The 20,911-nt window shown below is 36.8% G+C and overlaps 1 protein-coding gene across 2 annotated transcripts in view; it reads left to right on the forward strand.

Moving 5' to 3' along the window:
- ADAMTS19 (ADAM metallopeptidase with thrombospondin type 1 motif 19) overlaps nt 1–20,911 on the forward strand; it is a 281,932-nt gene that overhangs the window by 94,604 nt on the left and 166,417 nt on the right. For both annotated transcript variants that reach the window (XM_084629273.1, XM_084629274.1), the window contains one exon: nt 6,541–6,584. In XM_084629273.1, the coding sequence (XP_084485399.1) occupies nt 6,541–6,584 (44 nt within the window). The remainder of the gene's footprint in view (nt 1–6,540; nt 6,585–20,911) is intronic.

The raw sequence follows: 20,911 nt of genomic DNA on the forward strand, positions 1-20,911 counted from the left end.
CCAGCATTATAACGGGCCGAAATGAAGTGAAAAGGTCAGAATACTCTATTCTTACCTACTCCCTACTCACTGGTGGTGATTGAGCACAGTAGGCAGAGACAAGCCATGTCTACACCTCATGAGGAGGCTAACAGAATAGACCTCTGGAGGAAGATGTCAGACTCATTGATCTCCCAATTTCATAAGTGATAAGAACATAAGAACGGCCATACTGGGTCAGATCCATCCAGCCCAGTATCCTATCTATCGACAGTGGCCAATGCCAGGTGCCCCGGAGGGAGCGAACCTAACAGGCAATGATCAAGTGATCTGTCTTCTGCCATCCATCTCCATCCCCTGACAAACAGAAGCCAGGGACACCATTCCTTACCCATCCTGGCTAACAGCCATTAATGGACTTAACCTCCATGAATTTATCCAGTTTTCTTTTAAACCTTGTTATAGTCCTAGCCTTCACAACTTCCTCAGGCAAGGAGTTCCACAGGTTGACTGTGCGCTGAGTGAAGAAGAGCTTCCTTTTATTTGTTTTAAACCTGCTACCCATTAATTTCATTTGGTGGCCCCCAGTTCTTATATTATGGAAACATGTAAATAACTTTTCCTTATTCACTTTCTCCACACCACTCACGATTTTATATACTTCTATCATATCCGGTCTCCTCTTTTCCAGCTGAAAAGTCCTAGCCTCTTTAATCTTTCCTCATATGGGACCCGCTCCAAACCCCTAATCATTTTAGTTGCCCTTTTCTGAACCTTTTCTAATGCCAGTATATTTGTTTTGAGATGAAGGGACCACATCTGTATGCAGTATGCAAGATGTGGGTGTACCATGGATTAATATAAGGGCAATAAGATATTCTCCGTCTTATTCTCTATCCTTTTTTTTTATGATTCCTAACATCCCATTTGCTTTTTTGACTGCCGCTGCACACTGCATGGATGTCTTTGGAGAACTATCCACAATGACTCCAAGATCTTTCTCCTAATTAGTTGTAGCTAATTTAGCCCCCAGTTTCAAACTGTCATTCATTGATTACCAAATATGATTTCTACATGGATAAGGTATTAAAGAGACTGTACCTAAAGTTTATCCCCAAGGTAGTGATCCACTTTCACATCAACCAAAGTATCCACTTACCTGTGTTCTACCTTAAGCCACACACCAGGAGGGAAGAGATGACATGGCCCTCTGTATAAGTGCATAGGCTCATGTCCTCTGCCTCTACCACCAGAAGATGAAATCATTCAGAAGGCTTATAGATCTACAGTGAAGCTCCCAAACTACAGTAAATGAGTCATGTGTTTGTTTGTTTACTCCAATGCAATTGATAGACTTCAGTTCACATTAAAATAAGCAAAGTGGACTGTATGCTTAGAAAGTGTAATGTGGTTCAACAGCTTGTGTTGGTGTGTTTTACAAAATGTTTTGTTGCCTAAATATAGACAGAAAGAAAAGAATATTTGAAACCTTGTCACCAGTCATCCACAAAGATTCAAAATAGTGGCATTTGCTAGTATAGTGAAAATATTTGCCACGAGGGGTCTATTAATTGTAACTGTAGCTAATAAGGGTCACATGACTTGTGAAAACATGTTGCTTGGGCAATTGTCCCATAGTTCCTAATACCTGAAATCAACATGAACAAAAAGAATTAGTAGTGGCATTACTTTTTCTTTCATAAAGAACCCAGCTCAATGTATGTTCTCACAACTTTGCATAGCTTGAAACGTTAGAAGTTAGGAGAATTGAAAATAAGAGATGATTCGGAAGTTTTATTTTGTTCTGAAGATTTGGTAGGCTGATTAAGATTATTATTTTTCTTGTGTAAATTTTGTTAGGAAACTGTCGACCAGTTTGAATTTAGACATACTAACTGCACTTTTGTTGACAAGTCTGCTTACAGTACAAAAGTTAAATACATCTAAAAATGGCAGCTTGGCACAAAACTGTATATGGAGATTAGATTTGAGGGGGTTTTATATATTTTTCCTCTGCTGCCATTCCCCATCCTCTTTTATGCATCCCTGCTCTGTATCAAACTGCTGGTGTTTTATATGTATATTTTTTAAACAAAAGATTCCAGTATAATGGGAGGCTTTAAGTTTGGAAGTGGGATATTTAATCTTTGCATTGCCCCAAGGACCTTCTATAATGCTATATTTAATGGGTTTAAAAGTTTACAAGTTAAGTATAATTTATTAAAATGACAGACTAGTAGTTGCCTGCTCCTGCCTAAGCTTCTTTTGTCCCATTAGTCACCTTATTTAAGCATGAAAATCTGTCATATATCTCAAAAAAGTTCCACTTTGAACAAGGGACTATTCTCCTCTCCATATGCATGCTAAATCATTATTAACATGAATGGAAGTTGCATGCTTGGTACAGATGGGAGAAGAGACTTGAGTGGGATTTTACTGTAGTTTCTAGTCTTCGAATGTTCGATTGCTCTTTAAATTAGGCAAAATATATCATCATTATCAGACATGAAATCAATTGGGAGTGTAAACTGAAGAATGCAGTAGTGGTGGTTAAATTATAAAAACTGATTTTTTTTTTTTTAAGGCAAAACATGCACGTGAAATCTCCCCTTCCTTGGGGCATGATATTGCTCTAGGATTAGAGTCTTGAGTGATAAACTTCACATGAGGTGACTTATTTACTTAGATAATTGTGGGGCTTAAAAAGTAAAAGCTTTAAAAAGTAGCTATTAAATAAGCAGAATTTCACTAATATCGCTGAAAGTTTTTTTTAATGTCACAACTATTGTTTTTATGTGGATTTTAAAAATAGACTCGCTATTTGATAAACGTGGTCAATTAGTGATCATTTTGTTCAACTTTATTACAGAGTAATTTTGCAGCTAATGACAGGTTTCAGAGTAGCAGCAGTGTTAGTCTGTATTCGCAAAAAGAAAAGGAGTACTAGTGGCACCTTAGAGACTAACCAATTTATTTGAGCGTAAGCTTTCGTGAGTTACAGTTCGCTCAAATAAATTGGTTAGTCTCTAAGGTGCCACTAGTACTCCTTTTCTTTTTGCAGCTAATGTATTTCTTATGCCCCTTATCAATATGAGCATTTTATTTTTATTTATTTGTAGTATGCCGCCGAAATTTTTTGTGCACATCTTATGTATGCAGACACTAGACCTCTGATGTATTATACCTAGGGAAGGAGAGAGAAAGAAAAGCAAACAAATCATATCAATGATTATACCTTTCTCTGGGCCTCCCATGCATTTTGTACGATTTATTTATTCCACAAGATATTTGGCATAGGGACCGTGTCATCTCTTGTTTTTTGTGCTTGAGCATGCTGGCATGTAACAAATGTGAGTGGGGAGGGGGGGAACCTGTTACATATTCAATACAAGTAAACATGTTTCAATGATGACAACACACATATGGAGAACACAGATACATTCTTTGTAAAAGTTTCCTACAGGAATCAGGAAACAACTGCTGATGAGTCATTTATAGGTATATCTAGAGCATCATAAAACTTTACAAAGGGGCCTATTCTCAAATGTAATGCACCCTCATTCTTGGAAATTAAAGGATGTGTTACATTTTTTCAATGTTAGTTAGGAACCAAGAGCTTATTTCCAAGACATAACAGAGCTATTTCCCCAAACTCCCATAGTGAAATTCTGGGGTGCATAGTTCACACAAAAAGGGAAAATAATTCATGTTCATATGTAAAAATAAATGTATACAGTAAACAAAAGGCTCTTAGATATTGGAAAATTAAAAGTTTTGTAATCTTCTGTTTCTGTTACATTCAAGGATCTGTTCTCCCTTTTTTCCTGCTTGCAACAACAATTAATAATAATGGTTGGGGAGATGGAGGTGTGATGGTAGCAGGGGAATAGGAGTTTAGGTCCTCAGACTGTTGATACATATGCACACAAGCTTGACCATAGGTACTATATTTCTTATGGTTTTGCCATGTTGCTTAACAGTGCAATAGGTCCCTTGGGTGACATAGCATAAGACAAAGAATTATGTTACAACCCAGTGCATTAATATGATATATTGCAGGTTAGAAAAAATAAAAGAATCCTCTGCATCTGATTAGTTTCCTCTTCATCATTTTTGGCTCCAAGCCCAAGGTTCATCTCAGTGGGTTCCTAGATTATGCTGGGGGTCTGTAGACCTTGGTGGTTTTCTCTTCTATTTTTTGCTTTTCTCAGGGCTGAAAGTAAAACTTCTCTCTTACTGGTATGGGGGGCGGGGTCTCAGGTGGAAGGGGTAGGGCTGGGGGGGGGGGGGGTCAGCGCCTGCCAGCCAGCCCGCCCGTGCTGCCCGGGGCTCCAGCGCCGATATAAAGGGCCCGGGGCTCTGGTCGCTGTGGCTACCTTCGCAGCAGCCGGAGCCCCGAGCCCTTTTAAATCACCGTCCCCGGGGTAGCTGCTCCTTTTGCCCCATGTTGGCAGTGGCTTGGGGGAGGAGGGAGGGAGAAAGGGGCAGGGATGTTAAAGCGCTGCCACGGCAGCGCTTTAAAGTCAGTGATAAGGGCCGGTACAGGCGGCTGCTTTTTACCGGTATGCCGTACCGGCCCGTACCGCCTTACTTTCACCCCTAGCTTTTCTGTTCCTAAATTATCCAGAAGAAAGTGACTGGAGAACTCAAAGGCATTCATTTACTGCTTTCTCTCCCTAGTGATATTGCTTTGATCAAGTGTCTGAAGTTCACCAGCCTGTGCAGCTAGTCTCTTGAGGCTGCTCTTGCACCCAAATCATATACATGAAAGTGGGCTTCACTATAAAAATACTTTTATTTTAAAGTGTTGGTTTGGTTTTTTTTAATCCAATCACTATTATGTTTTGTTTAGTTGCATTCGTAAAAATGTAGCTCTGTTGTCTTCCTCTCCCATCCCAAGTACCAGAAATTCTCTTGCATGCACTAGCAATCATCTGATCATTGAAAAAAATATTTAGCTAAGATGTGAGGTAATAGTTGGAAAAAAATTCTGTTTGCCTAATGAATTACCTGGTGGACTTTCATAATAAACTAACATTTTATTGTAGAAATGGACAATGGAAGACAATACACCTTGATTGCCACACTCAGTTGCAAACTTAGGGCTTTTGCATAATAATGAAAGATATAACATTTTGTTGGAATGTGAGGATATATGGATTATGTCTATGGGGTCATTTTTCAGGATGAGTGAATACCAATAAGGTATCAAAAGGGTTAATATAACAATTATTGATTAGTCAGCTCATATGAATAAATGCATAGATTAAAACTTTATAAATGTGCAGACTCAAGGGCCTTATTCACAGAAACTATTTAGTAGCCTGAATTGCTATTGGAACCAGGCATGCTGCACATGCACTATGCAGAAATGTTCACTGAGTAGTTCAAGAGTTACCCAACTCCCATTGATATGGCAATATATACCTTCATAAAATGAGTATTAAAATAATATGAGACATCTCTGCCCTAAGCAGTCCATTCAAAAGTATAGAGGAGTATCACCCATGGTATAACACATGTAACTGTGTGTATATGTGTGTGTGTATGTGTATATAAATTAAAAGCAAATCTGTAGGATTTCCCTTGAGTACAAAAAATGATTTCACTTTATTTCATACCTAATTCACCACTCATATTTCATTTTGAAATGTTTTCTCTTGTCTAAATTCCCTTTTAAAAACAACAGGTTGGCATCAGTTAGCTTTAAAATCAACATCCCTTTCATCAACCTACCTGTAAATACTAATCTCTTATTAATAAGATGCCAAACTCTGCCATTGGATATGTTTATCCATTTTACCAGCCATTTGTCTTTAAGAACAAATAAAATAGATGTGATAATGTCAGACTAGTTCCTAGCAGATGTTTATCAACATGGGAGTAAAAAACTTGTCTGAATTGGCACAGATAAACACTGATATTTATGGAGATACATGTATAAAAACTGGATATATAGTAGCCAGCTATGTCAGCCTTACTACAGGAAAGCTACACAAGACTTGAACTGCAAGCTTTCTATTATTTCAGAACAAGATGCACTGGCAGAGAATCTTTTCCAGAATATGTCCAGATTATGCTTCTTTCTCGCAATTTTTTTCTCTTAAAAAAGCACAAATACCATCAATAATTCAATGCTTCTAACAATGAAAAAACAAATATTGCTTTGGGTTGTAATCTAAGCATTTCTGATTTTTTTCCTTAAAATAAAAGGAAACATAAGAGATTTAGAGTTTGGTAAAGCAGGCTCCACTGACTAGAAGTACATTTCAAGAGATCAGAGAATTGTGAAACAACCAAGAGTTATGACCCATGTAGTTTAAATGTGAGGTACATTTTTGTCACCTGATTAACCCTAAATCTGCTCTGTGGATAAACTAATATTAAAGTGTTCTCGTTAATTCCAGCATTTGCTTCACTATGCTCCTTGTTGAGTTAATGGAGCCTTGCAGTTATTCACTGAGCCATACAAAATATGTGCAAATGGGTCACGCAATCATTACTGATCTAACAGTACAGCTTGCTGAAAATTTCTTTTTTCCCCCCCCCGCCCAATTCTAGGAAGGATTTCTGCGTACATAAAGATGAACCATGTGATACTGTTGGTAAGTAAATAAATGTAAAACATATTTATATATATGTTTAGTCTTATAAAGTCAGTGTTGTGTAAATATATAATGTTGAGTGAATGCGTCAACATTTGCAGATGAATATTTATGACTAGTTAATGCAAAAACTGTTTAAAATTGCTATGATATGATATGACAGTCTGGATTTGTGCCTGTCATTAACAAAACAATGTAACAAAGTGAAAAAGCTTTGACTTTCTAATCTTTTCATTTTAACAGATTCTTCAAACCATTTTTTATTACTCCCTTGGCAGTTTAACACTTTCATATTGTGTTTCCAGTATATTTGAATTAAGAACATTAAACTAAAAGGGATGTTCATAGTTTATTTAAAATGTAGCAGATATCTTTTTGGTCAGAATATATCTTAAAAAATGATTATGCCTTAAATACAATATATCTTAATAGTGTAGCTTTTTAGAAGCACACAAGAAAATGTCAAATACTATGTAAGACATTTTTTGCACCGTTCAATTAAAAACGGACACTTATTGCACTACACGTACCTTAATGTGGTATTTGTCATATTCCCTATACTTACAATGGGACATAACTGAAATTTAATAAATGTAACTGCTTTAGGAGTCATATATCCAGTTTTAATGGCACTGTAAACAGTGTCCTCAGTTGAAAATCCACCATGTTAGAGACTGAGTCAACCCCAGAAGACAATATACTCCTATCCAAGCATGTAGTGTTCAGTGTCCTGACCAAGGTCGGATTGTAACAAGTAGAACTAGAACTCAAGTGACTCTTTCCCACACCAGTGAAACAACCATTTTCATCACCAACTTTGGCAGGAGAAGTCTATAGTGCGTACCATGTGAAAGTACACATTTACCATCCACAGTAGCTGAGGGCACTGTCCATGCTAGTAAGACAGCTCTGCAGTACCAGCTTTAGTGAGAGAACTGAGGTGTGCCATGTTGGACATCAAAGTTACATAATGAGACCTAGTTTAAGTGGGCGAAGATTCATTACAATCAGTGGAGTGATATCTTTTTACCCCAGGTCAGAATTTGGTTCCTAGCACCCATAATGACAGTTCAAGTGTAGTCACAATTGTTCAGTATACAGGTAGCTTCAACAAAATTAAGACAGGACAGGTGGCTGTTTAACCACTTTGAATTTACAGAAAAGAAAAGTTTTGTAGGATGTGACTTTGTCTGTAAGGCACAGGATTAAGGAGTAGTAGGAATGTTTTGCCTGATTCTCAGCAGTAGCATTTAAAGATGTGCCTTATGACTTAGATTGTTTGTCATTGACTCTAGTGTTGTTCCTTACTGAGTTTTCATCCCAAAGCTGTGTGTCTGTGTGGTAGAGTTGGATGGGGCACTTCAGTGCTGTAGTGTCTATCTTAGTGGTCAGGGATTTGTAGTGCTCATTATTTCTTCCACTTGTTGGCCTCCTAGTTGGGTAAGGTTTTTTTGTATAAGTACATTTTTGGAAGTTGGTAAGAGTTGATTCACGGTGCTTGTTTCTTCTTGCCTTGTGATGGGGAGAATAGTTATTTTCACCTGAAGGAGACAGTTATCTGACCAGGAAGTTCTTATATTTCTTATATCTACATCGAGGCTGAGGATCTTGGTCCAGAGTACAGGAAGTGGGTCCGGGTCTGGAAGCTACCCATGACAAATCTTAGATGGAGGGTTCAGATGGGAAGCCAATGCTGTTGCATCTGAGGCATAGTTTGCATGGATATTGAAATCTCCCACAATGATGAGCCTTCTGAATTTAATGATCATTTTGCCTGCATTTCTGTTAGGTCAGTTGGAAAGCTTTTGGTATATGGAGATTTGTAAATTAATAGGATGCTTGGAATAGTCTTATGCCTGGATTTCACATATAAAGAAGATGCACTCAAAGAATTTTTTTTCCAATTAAGCTTTACCTTCATTTCAGTTCTGGAGAGAATAGAATGTCTATTTTGTCTCCAGATTTGTGTCTCTGGGCCTGAATCTGTAGTCTATACAGTAGGTCAGCAGACAAGATGAGCTAGGACTGGACCTGCAGGGTTAATAAACCAGATTTCTTGATGCAGACCAAGTGAGGCGATTAATTGGTGATAAATACATGAAAAGTTTGAAGTGTGTTGTCTACTGATGTAGAGTTGATCAATATAAAGGTCCTTCTGATTTGGTACTGTGGGAGGTGACTGACTGTACCAGACTGACATTGACTGATGTTTCTGATGTTTATTACTTCTTTTATAATTTATATTGATAGGTGGGTGGTCTGCCTGATTGCCAGTATTGGTGAACTAGTGGTGTGCCGAATACCTTGAGTGGCAAGACTTTCTAGGGGGCTGAGTTAAGCCATATTGTGAAGTGATGGTGACATAGTTTTGCTTTAGAATAGTTCAAAATGGAATCTTGAGAGACTGGTGATCTTATTGCAGTAGGGAAGGGAAGAAACAAGGAGCCATTGAGCAGCTCAAGCCCTTTGTCCAGTTGTAACAGTAGAACCATTGTGGAGGACTGGTGAGGATAACAGGCAGAAGGAATGAAGCTCTGTGAGAGTCTTTGCTTGGGGTCTAGCTCATGGGCAGTAGCTCTTTTGATTCTTTTCTGGGGTTGGGGCTACATGGAGTATCACTGCCTAGTTTCCGAATTTGTAAATCAGTAGGGAGGTGAGGTCACAGTGTACTGAATATGTTCTTCAGCTATTTCTGGGGCTGCTGCACTCCTACCTTGGAAAAAGGGGGAAGTTTAAAAATATGGAAGCTGTTATCCTCAAGGTACGGAAGGCAGGGTGGTCCATCTCCTGTTGTTCCAACTGTTGTCATGTGCCAAATGAATTCTTAGTTCCCCAAAGAAGTGGCTCAGAATATGAAGTTTCCCTATGATCTGAAATACTATTTTTTTCCATAAAATAAATCTATTATTTCCCCCATGCAGAGTATGGAGTACTGTGGGGCGCAGCATATAGTTAGGACAGATTTCTTTCTAGCTAAAATCAGTGATAATCTATTAATTAGCCTTTGGAATGGTGCTGAAGACTAATTATAACTTTGTGCCCTTTTCTTGGAGGTTGGGACTATTACCTCTACAGTATACTACATCTCTGCCTGGTTAGGAGCAAGATTGTTACATCAATGTTATGAGGATTATAGAGCTAGATGTAAATCTTGGGGCAGGAGGGCACCCTTAAGTGCATGAGTGTCTCAATTTAGTATCTTTGATTTTGCTTTTACTAGGTTCTGTAAACCACAAAGCTGATTTTAGCTTTAGATTAGATTGTAAGCAAAAAGTTCTATAGAAGGTAAGTAAGAGAAGTTTGATCTTACAATAAATCTTCACATAACATGTTTATAGGCAAAAAGAGATGGTATATTCCAGGAATGCTTAACATGCTATAAATTACAGCATTTGCCAAAGGAAGTCAATGAAAAATGCTAATGTAATATCAACTGAACAATTCCCAGCTGTCCAAAGATTACAAAAAATATGGACACATCAAAATACACATTTTTATCTTGTGTGGCAAGGAGAGTGATAAGGCAGCTCACCGTGAAACATTAATGTAACCTTCCACGTTATTCACCCTACACGATCCTTACAGGTTGTGTTTTTCAGTATGATACCCAATAACAAAATGGAGAACACAAGAAAGGAAACTTGAAGGAAGATTATTAAAGGAGGGGTTGTATTAACTGATGGGTATTGTCATGTCAGACTCTAATTCTTCCCAGTGATGGGCACTAGACAGATAATTGTTGGATTTTGTGTTTATTCATTAAATGCCATCACTGCTCAAGTTGTTATTTTAGGTTTGACTTGAGTACACATTTTACCTAGATGAATAAATGCCAGTATTGAGTTATATAATCTACATTTGAGTGTCTTTGTATGGCAAGGAAACCAAAGTTTTAAGAGCCTGCTATCTTGTTTTGCACAAGGTTCTATGTTGAGTGCTGCTTCTTGAAGTATTTTATTCATTGTGTCTTAGAAATATGGAATTTTTACAGTTACTTGTGTGATAATTTTACTATTTAAAGTGAGCACCAACCATAAACTCTGTTTACTAATCCCCTTTCCCCCCAAAAAAGTGCTTAGGCAAATAGTATTATCCGTCCTTGAAAGATTTAATTATGCTTTAGATTCAGGAACAAATAATCCAGGTATTGTGGTATGGGTGCCCTGAATGTAACACAAATCTCCAGGTGAAAATGTACATATTCATGGGGAGAAAATTCAGTTCTATAGATACAGAGACATCATTTTAGGAGATTTGTGCAGCTTGGAATCTGAGATTTTAGGAAAAAAGAGGAGGAAGGAAGCAGTTTGTATTCTGTTGGACAACTTGGCAGTCAACCAAAAACCACACTTTTTATTCTATAGTTTTGAAAAGTGAACTAAATGGTAAAAAGATATTTTGTTTTTAAGGCTATGAAGGCTACTAAATTTCCTGAAATATTTTGCATTTTAGAATATAGATTTTTTTATCTTCTGATTTTCAAAATTTTTATGACGGATTGCGCTATAGCTGTAAGAGCTTGGAAAATGTTGCTGTAGCTAGTGGAGTCTTTGGGCCATGTTTTGATCATACGTCGTGCAAATCCATAGTGATTCCAATTACTTCTTTCTTGATTGAGTTCACTTTTCTATAAAACAATAGGGCTAGAGCCTCACATGGTGTAAAACAACATAGATCCATTTACTCCAAGTGTGTTGATTTTCATGTTGTCAATTCTCATGATGAGTCTTGCAATATTTGAGGTCTTTCCTAAAGCCACAGCTGCTGGAATCAAGAGATTGTATGAGAAACTTATCTTTTTAAAAAAACATGTTTCTAGCCCTTATGGTTGCAGAGGAAAGCTCAGAAACCTGATCCAAGTGTGTATCCTAAAGGCTCAGAAACCAGAAGGCAAATAAAAAGAACCAAAAATTTATTATTTAAGTCAGATCTCATTATTTTTAAACCAATGTTGTGATTTTTGGGGCAAAAGTATGCAAATTAAAAAACTACTTGCATACTATGCTGACGGGTGCTATAGAAAACAGGAGAGAGGGTTTTTTTTTTCTTTTTTCCCCAAGTTCTTGTCTGTTCTGGTAAGGGTTATTTGTAACAGTAGGTTCAAAATTTTCAGATGGAAATCATTTTTTGATTTGTTGTGTCCCTTTTAAAATAATATTACCAACTTGTTCTTGTACTTCTGAATTTACCCCTTGTCCATAGAGGAGCCGGTGGAGGGAGTGGTTCCTTCCCCTTTGTGGCCTGGCTATTCCTTGCTTCTATGGTTGGGCCCTATGAAGGGCCATTTGTCTACTTCCCCTGTCTTAACCTATTCTTTACTAGGTCTTGCTGAAGGGCATGTGTGTGGACAAATTCCTTCCCCTTCTGCTACTCAGATCTTCCTACCAGTCCCAGGGTCTCTTTCATTCTCCTGGGCTCCCTAAAGAGAGATAGTGGGGAACAGAGACACTTCTCAAGTCCATAGAGGGGCTTTGGTTAAGGGGCACATCGCCCTTTTGCGGTCCACCATTTCTTCTCTTTCCCTGTCCCAAAGAGGCTGTTACTGAGTTGTGTAAGCAGGATGAGCTTTTGAAGAAGACTTGTTTTTCTGTCCTCTTCTTGTAGGTGTCTGTTCCTGAAAAAAAAATACATGGTACAACTGATTCTTCATTTAAAAAGAATTGATACAACAGGAATTACGCACATCAATATTCATGGGGAAAATACATTTTATAACCAATTAATTGGATGAAAAAATAATATATGAAAACAACTGCAGTATAGATAGAAATTACGCTGACTAATAATGTTCTGAAATCAAATATTTGTGCATTATTAAATTTAAATAATAGCTATGTCTTAGATTTTGGATTTATCTAGAGGGGAGCTAATTTTCAACTCATACTTCTGGATTTTTTGTTAGATGGATCCAAATGAAGGTTAAAATCATTAAACAAAACTCCTAAAGTGGTAATTTAAAATTATTACAGATTTAATTAACAAATCTAGTTGCTATTTCTAAGGAAAAAAATATTCTGTACTTAAAAAGTAAGTCCTGTAAATTTGGAGGAAATCACTGGTCCTGGGGAACTGCAGGAGTGATTGTGCACACAGAGATAGATGTACCATTTGCAGGTTGTTGTTTTATGAATGCCATTCTTCCATTTTATAGTAAATTATCAGTTGCATTCCCTGGAGTCAATATTTTTTCTAAGTCTGTACTGAAGATTGAAATTTTCAAACATTGCACCTGTATCTCATTATTGTACTATGCACTGTGTTGCCTGATTTTTCAGGTTATATTGCCTCTGATACACCTCAGAAGTCCACAGGTGTACAACACATGTGCTACGTAAAATCTTGCATTTGCAGTCACTGTTTCTAGAAGATTGATGGCAGCTAGAAAAGTGTCCTTGTGACACCGATTGCTGTAAAGTGGAAAACAAAAGCAAGTATTTCCAGTTTTAGTTTACTCAAATCTTTTTTTGCTTGTTTTGCAGACTATTTAACTGAAGTGTGTCAGAAAAGGATCAATGTTTTTCTTGGTATTTATAGACTGGGCTCCAGTTTATCCATTATGTTGAAATGGAGTTATTTTATAGGTGAATTTTGCTTGAGAGACTGAACTTAAAACTTGGTCATTTCAGCAATAACTTTATCTTTGCCACAGATGGAGATACTTTTTATTAGCTTTAAGTCAACATAGCTATGTAGCCCTATAGAAACAAGCTTACAAAACTGATACCATTTGCTTGTAATCTCCGAGCCCCATTTGAATTTACCAAGTAATAAGAAGTCTCAGAATGGCAAATGAAGCTTTCCTGATTCTATAAGAAAGACAGTTTCCCCAACGCTTTATGGATCTCAGAGGAGTATGTGCAGAGTTCTCCTGAAGAGGAGGTAATTAAATAGAGGTTCCCGCCAAACAATATTTCATTGTTGTGCAAATTTAGTCTTTCACAGTTTTATTATCTTAGATGACATTGCAAAAATGCACATTTTACAGGCATCCCAATACTTGTTTTGGGTTCAGAGTCCTCATATATTCTTTTCATTTGTTAAAGCACCAACAATAAAACCATTGTTGCCCAAAGCTGTATCTTTAAAATGTTTGCTTGTAAAATGTTTATATGAAAATACCATAATCATGTCTAAGTAGCCCAGGAATTATGACATTAAAGACATTATGATATATAAAGACTCTCTTTGTGTGCTATTTCAGGAATTTAGTATAAATTACTGTATTATGAAGAACTTTAACTTGGTTATAGCTGAGTGTTGTACAGCAGTAAGCTAATAGTAGAAAATTCAAAAGGCCATCAAGTCCCCATTCTCAAGTAAAGTACCTCAACTAGCATACAAGATACAAATGACAACTGGTAGTTAAACAACCAACTACAAAAATAAACTGCATGAAACAAACTAAAATGGAAGAAAAAAGATTTCTGTCTCATCCAACAAGGTGCCATTGATGGATTTTTCTGTATCCTAAGGGGAAGAGCTGGGTCAAAGTTGTAGACCGGGTTAGGGTATTTCTACACAGGAGTTAGACACCTACAGCTGGTCTGTGCCAGCTGACTCAGGCTAAGGGGTTGCTTAATTGCAGTGTAGGACTCGGGCTGCAGCCTAAACTATTGGACCCTCTCTCCTCACAGGGTCCTAGAGCCCCAGCTCCAACCCAAGCCCAAACATCTACGCTGCCATTAAATAGCTCCTTGCCTGAGCCCCACCAGCCTAAGTCAGCCAGCCAGCTGTGGGTTTTTAATTGCAGTGTAGACATACCCTTCATACAGAACACCTAGCCTTCTATTCTCTTGTCTCTGTTCCATGGGACAGTCATCAGGTCCAGCCCTGCCTACCAAGATTTGACAGAAATAAATTGTCAGGCAGATCTTCATGGTCCAACAAAATTTAAGTCTTGATATTCTAAAAAATAAACCCTTGTGGCCTGCTTGCCAGATAACAATCAGCCAGAGAAGCACATAAGCATTATCACATACATAAATTTAAATAATAAAAAAAAATCCTCACACAATATTTCCTGTGGGGAAAGGAAGGAACCAAAAAAAAAAAGAAAGAGGAGGAACCATGTGTCACATACTAGTTACACTACCTAACAGGCTACTAGAAAATGCTCAAATGCCACCATAGTGGACATAGTATAAGAACCTAAATAGAACAGAAATACTGAAATAGGTGTGCAATAGATACGTTTTTCAAAAACTACTCCAGTGAGACACCATTGGAGGACATAGAGGCACGTATTGATGTAAAAGTTCTGTATCTGGAACTATAGAAAGTTACTTCTGAATATTTTAGAGTTGAAAACAGCTAATTTTGACCACCATTGAAAAAAATCGATGTTCTGTCCTGTATGTTCTCTGACATGTCAGGCTTGACAAAGCCCTGGCTGGGATGATTTAACTGGGAATTGGTCCTGCTTCGAGCGGGGGGTTGGACTAGATGACCTTCTGGGGTCCCTTCCAACCCTGATATTCTATGATTCTATGTTTCCAGGGCTGTTGCTCTGGTATATTTCATGGGGACTAAATTCACAAAAATAACAAAAGGTATCTAAACGTTTTGAACTCTCACCATCTGCATTGGCCATGCCCCTTCCATAGAAAGTGAAACCACCACAAATACAAGAATCCTCTAGATGTGTCTCCTGCAAGAGAAAGGCGGTTTTGTAGCTAAAGGACTGGACTAGAATTTAGGCAATTTGGGTTCAGTATTTAGTCTTGCAAAAGTGACAAAGTGCAAAAATGACTTCCATTGTGTGATCTTGGGTAACTCACTTAATCTTTCAGCCTCAGTTTCCCATCTGTGCAATAGGGATGATAATAGTTTCCTACCTCATAGTTATATTGTGATCATAGATTAATTGATATTTGCAAAGTGGTCCAATACTACAATGGAGAGAGAGTTTTTTCTTGAATTTGGATTTTTTTCATATAAAATTTTTATATAATTGATGGAAAAACTAGTTAAATATTTACTCAGCTTTGTTTCATAAGACTTATTTTTCTCAGAGCATCAGACTTTTAATCTGAGGGTCCAGGGTTCATGTCCCTGTTCGGGCGCAAAAGCTTTGGGGGGAGGGATAACTCAGTGGTTTGAGCATTGACCTGCTAAACCCAGGGTTGTGAGTTCAATCCTTGAGGGAGCCATTTAGGGATCTGGGGCAAAAATTGGGGGATTGGTCCTGCTTTGAGCAGGGTGTTGGACTAGATGACCTCTTGAGGTCCCTTCCAACCCTGATATTCTATAGTGACTGTGAAGTATAGCAGCTACACTTGAACGTTGTAACCTGATGTTGCTACTAAAGACTCACCTGCATAAGAAAATATTTTTCAGGTGGCAGCACATATGAATATAAAAATGTTTTTCCTAAACTCTAAAAACTTTTAGTTGATATTTCTGAATAGTTTTACTCTCCATTTGTATTTCTCATGGGCTTTGTAATACTAGCATTTAATAACTGAATAACTAACAACAATGTTTAACCAAGAGTCTGCGGCTTTTTAAAATTTCCTTCTTTCTCTTGCAACTTTTCTAAGGTGTATTGTTTAATGTCATTTGAGCTATACATACATTTAGCTTTCTAGGAAGGAGCTCCATGGGGTGGAATATTAGTCCATTAACATGTTTCTGTTATAAAAATAAGTTTAACATACAAAATATTTCAGTCAATTAAAGGAAGTCTGATTTACACAAATTGCACACTAAGACTCCAGTTGATGTCTGTGGGAGTTACATGTCAGGAAGGCTGCAGAATAGAGCCCTAATTAGATCCAAATAAATTTAAAACAAAAATTGGGTTGATGATATCATGAACGATCAGATTAATTAGTGCCATCAAAACCCCATGTTGCACTTTATTGGGGAAAAACAGTGTCAGTTTGTTTTAACTTATTTCCCTTTCTGATGGATGTACACAGTTCCATGGGCATGGTAAGCCTATCTTTGGTGTAGCAATCTGAGGGTTGTTATTAGTACAGTGCAAAGGAAATACACTTTCATTTTGATTAGTCCACATTTCCTCTCTGGATTTGGAGATTATGTTATAGAAAATCTGTTCTGTTTTATTGCATTTGAGGGGTGAAATCCTGGCCCCATTGAAGTTATTGTCAAAACTCTCATTCATTCAATGGAGCCAGGATTTCACCCATGGGCTTTGGGAGTGTGCTTTCATACTGTGCTGTAAATCATACCAAAGAGTTGCTTTACAGCATGTTGGGCCATATTCTGGCCTCTGTTGCTCCAGTGTTTCACCTTAGTATTCTGAATTGTACTAGTGTAACACAGACCAGACTCTCTCTCACTGAATGTATTTTGGACCCCTTAGCTAATTTTGTAGTTGAGGTTTTGTCTTACTTTTCACCATAAAACTAGTTTTGATCATGATCCACTCATCTTTAAAAAAAAAAAATAAAAGTCCTTTCTGCCTGAAATTTTTTGGGGGAGCATATTGCCATTGGAGATTTTTTTCTGAAAATTCGGGTTAGTCAACACATTTCAGAAATATGAAAGTCTGAAAAAGTTTATCTTTAGAAAAAAATCTTAGCTTCTTAAAACTTATTTGGAAGAAAAATGAAAAAATGGCTTGGTGTATTGATATTAAATTTGTTTTAATCATCTGTCATAGAGCTAGAGCCTCTGAGCATTTTTGTTAAGGGCTGCAAGGTTTAATGTTATTTACTACAGATTTTAGAACTTCTTAAAAGTCTACAACCACTATCTGGAGTTCATAAAATTGGCAATGCTCATCTTGAAAAATTTGAAGTCCACACATATTGTGAAATTTTGCATAGATCTAGAAAATGGGTCACCAAAATAAGTTAATTAACACAGCTAGATCTGTAATCCTAGATTTTGAGTAAATATTTCTGCATAGCCAGGTTACCAGATATCCTTTAACAAGATATATAGAACAAGAAAATTCCTAGACAATAGTAATTAAGGTAGGATTAAGTATGTAACAGTATATCAGTTACTTTTTAAAAAAAGCCTTATTTAAATGCTGTAAGTATCTTTAAAAATAAGTCTAATAGTTCATGGTTCTACACACTTTGACTCTGACTTTGTAACAATATTGATCATCTGTCCACCAGCAACCCTTTTACACCCAGCTCTCATAATAGTACCATTATACCATTTCTACATTTCGAGGATGGATGAAACTCATCTACATATACAGAACTACAGACCCCATGTCATACCATCACATATGTGCCATCAACTCCCAAACAAAACCTCCATTTCAACTGCCCATATATTTGCATTCAGTACCACCTATATCATGTTTCTTATTCTCCATATATATTACAATTCTAATGTTTCTGAAGCCCTGAGTCAGCAAAGTATGTAACACATACTTAAGTCCCATTGAAGTCAGTGTGATGTAAGCATATACTTGTGTTTTGCCTGATCTGGGCCTTAATCTTCCATGTGGTGTCTCTAATTCCTCAGTATAACTCCCTTATTCGCTTCCTGACTTAGATATTACACACTATAATTATTATATACCCTCCCCCTCTCTTGGAAGAATGTAACATTGTAAAACACTGATAGGTATCTTTATACAACTAATACTCCCACATGTCAAGGTAATTTATAGAGTTTTAAATAGTGGGAGAATATTAAGGAATGGAGTTTAGACTGTTTGTGGAACCTTGACTTAGAATTATATTTTCTAACTTTTTTTTTTTAACTTCAGTGTTCTGAAAGGCTCTTTTTTTTTTTTTTTTGAAGTAACTGATATGTATTTAAACCTTAACGTATCTGGGCAATTTTAAATTCTTTTCCAAAATATTTAAAAATGGTTTATTATTCCTAAAAACGTAGGAGAATATTTAGTAATATTTAGTGAATTTGGCATTAGTCACATCTTGCATTTCTTACTCAGACAAAGCTCCCACTGTAGTCAGACAATAGTCTGAATAAGGCTATAAAAATTTGGCAGTGATTCAGAACTGAACGTATTTGCTTTGTGGAGAAAAGCATAAAATGTAATTATAAGAAACTAATCCATTAGAATTTCTATTTATTTAAATAAGTTACAGTACATATGTGACAGGTTTCAGAGTAGCAGCCGTGTTAATCTGTATTCGCAAAAGAAAAGGAGTACTTGTGGCACCTTAGGGACTAACAAATTTATTTGAGCATAAGCTTACAGCTCACTTCATCTGATGTATTGAGCTGTAGCTCATGAAAGCTTATGCTCAAATAAATTTGTTAGTCTCTAAGGTGTCACAAGTCCTCCTTTCTTTTCTTTTGCGAGTACATATGTGGTATATATTACAGCAGTATTGTAAATAGTGTATACTTTCTAATTTTATCTTTTAACCCTGTACTTTGTATTTCAGATTAAAAAAAATGATGAAATATTAGTGTTACTGAAAATACATGTAGTGGAAAATAGGTAAAATAGAAAAGGGTATACTGGGAAAAATACTTAGTTTCAAAGGGCATGAAATTTCAGATGCCCTGGAGGTCATCAATAAATTAACACAGCATACAGTATATTTTACTAGTATACAAAATGCCAGTGTTAACTCCTTGTTATTACCATGATATTTTTAGTTTTTAATGGTCATTTCTTTATGTCTTCAGTATGTGATTACCTTGTACTGTTAGCAACAATTCCTGATTTATATGCAATCAGGACATTTCTCACTTTTTCCAGCTGAATCCTTTAAGTATATGTCAAGGAAAACCTTAAACTGTGTTTCATGTCACCTAATTTTTTAATTCATGTTTCTAATGACAATTTTTTAATATCCATGAGGGATGAGATCATTTAAAAAACTGATTTTATTCATGGGCTGAGGCAGATGTGAGCTGTAAAGAGCCTTCTCCCCATTTATTTTACTTTACTAATCAGAACAATAATTGGATGGAGATAGTGATGTGTTTTTATCCCTTTACATCATAGATTAGGTGGATGACTACATTCCAGAAAATAAGAGCTATGGCTAGATTCTTCGATTCACTACTTTTCATTGCTTCAGCAGGGGAATATCCACAGGGGAGTATGTAGAAGAATCGCTGCTTTGCTGTCTCTTATGTGAGCTCCACTGGGTGCCATTGCTACTTCTTTTACTGCTGCCCAGCGTAAGCAGGGAAGGGAGGCAAGGAATGAACTGGGGATGGGAGTGTGTGTGACTTCACTATACCTGATTTTCTGCTAGCAGAAGGTTTTTCATCAGAGGATAAAGTTAGAACTGTAGCTAAGAGTTAGAGAGCTGCAATTAGCCCCTTCACTCCCCTTGCAATGCATCGAGCTAATGAATGAATCCTGTGCAGTTTGGCTTACCACTGTGCTCAATAATTCTGAGACAGGCCCTCCAAAATCATGAGACTTTAAAAAAACAGATATGGGGGGGTGGTGATATTCTTTTTTTTTTCCTCCTAGGTTTTGAGTTCTTAAAGCTTATATTTTTCAGCTTTTTCTCTGTAACTGTGAGAGGTAGAAACTTATTAATTTTTTAAATTCAGGTTGAGATCCTCATGTATTCACATGACTCCAGGACAAACTGGGGCTTTAAGAATTGCACCAAATATTATGACACTCACAATAAAATTGTGTGTGTTGGCAACATTGCCTAAGTGTATAAACCACATAGTGAAAATACACTCTAGAGTAATTTTTCCTTTCTGTCATCATATTCTGTGACTTCAGATTTTAGTCCACAATAGTTAATCCTGCCTCAGTGCAGGAGGATGGATTAGATGACCTCTTGAGATCTCTTCCAGCCCTACATTCCTATGATTCTATATTTTACTTATAATTCAACTTTAAGGAACATGAAGTGATTATTGGACTCTAACTCACCCCAGAAAGTAAATAAATCCAGAATACAAGGCTAAAAAGTCAAAGCAACGATCGTTCTGTATTTTATTTCATTATGCAAACAAATCATTGTCTTGATTTTAGGACAGAGTGAGTTCTTATTTTATGTTTTTTATAAATTTAACTTAATTATTTTTGAGTTTTAGAGGGCATTAGTTTATCTTTTAAAACTGTATATTTTGATATAATACTCTGGCATATCATCTTTCATTCCAAGACCCCAAAGTGCTTTGCAAATATTAATTAAGCCTTTGGATTCCACTGCTGTTAAAATCTCAGTGTTGGAATGGAAGACCTAGTTATATAGGAGAAACTGAAATCTATATTCACTTGATAATTTTTCTTCTACTATTATCCATATTAGCCATTCTGTCCCTGTGATGAGGTATACAGACCCCACACTGGGGAACATGGGTTTAATAAGACAGTGGGGACTCATTTGGTCCCCAGTCACACCTATGAGAGAGATCAGACTTGCAGGGAGATGCTTAAA

This window comes from Lepidochelys olivacea (assembly GCF_965140295.1).
Source record: "Lepidochelys olivacea isolate rLepOli2 genome assembly, chromosome: 5".
Lineage (NCBI taxonomy): Eukaryota > Metazoa > Chordata > Testudines > Cheloniidae > Lepidochelys > Lepidochelys olivacea.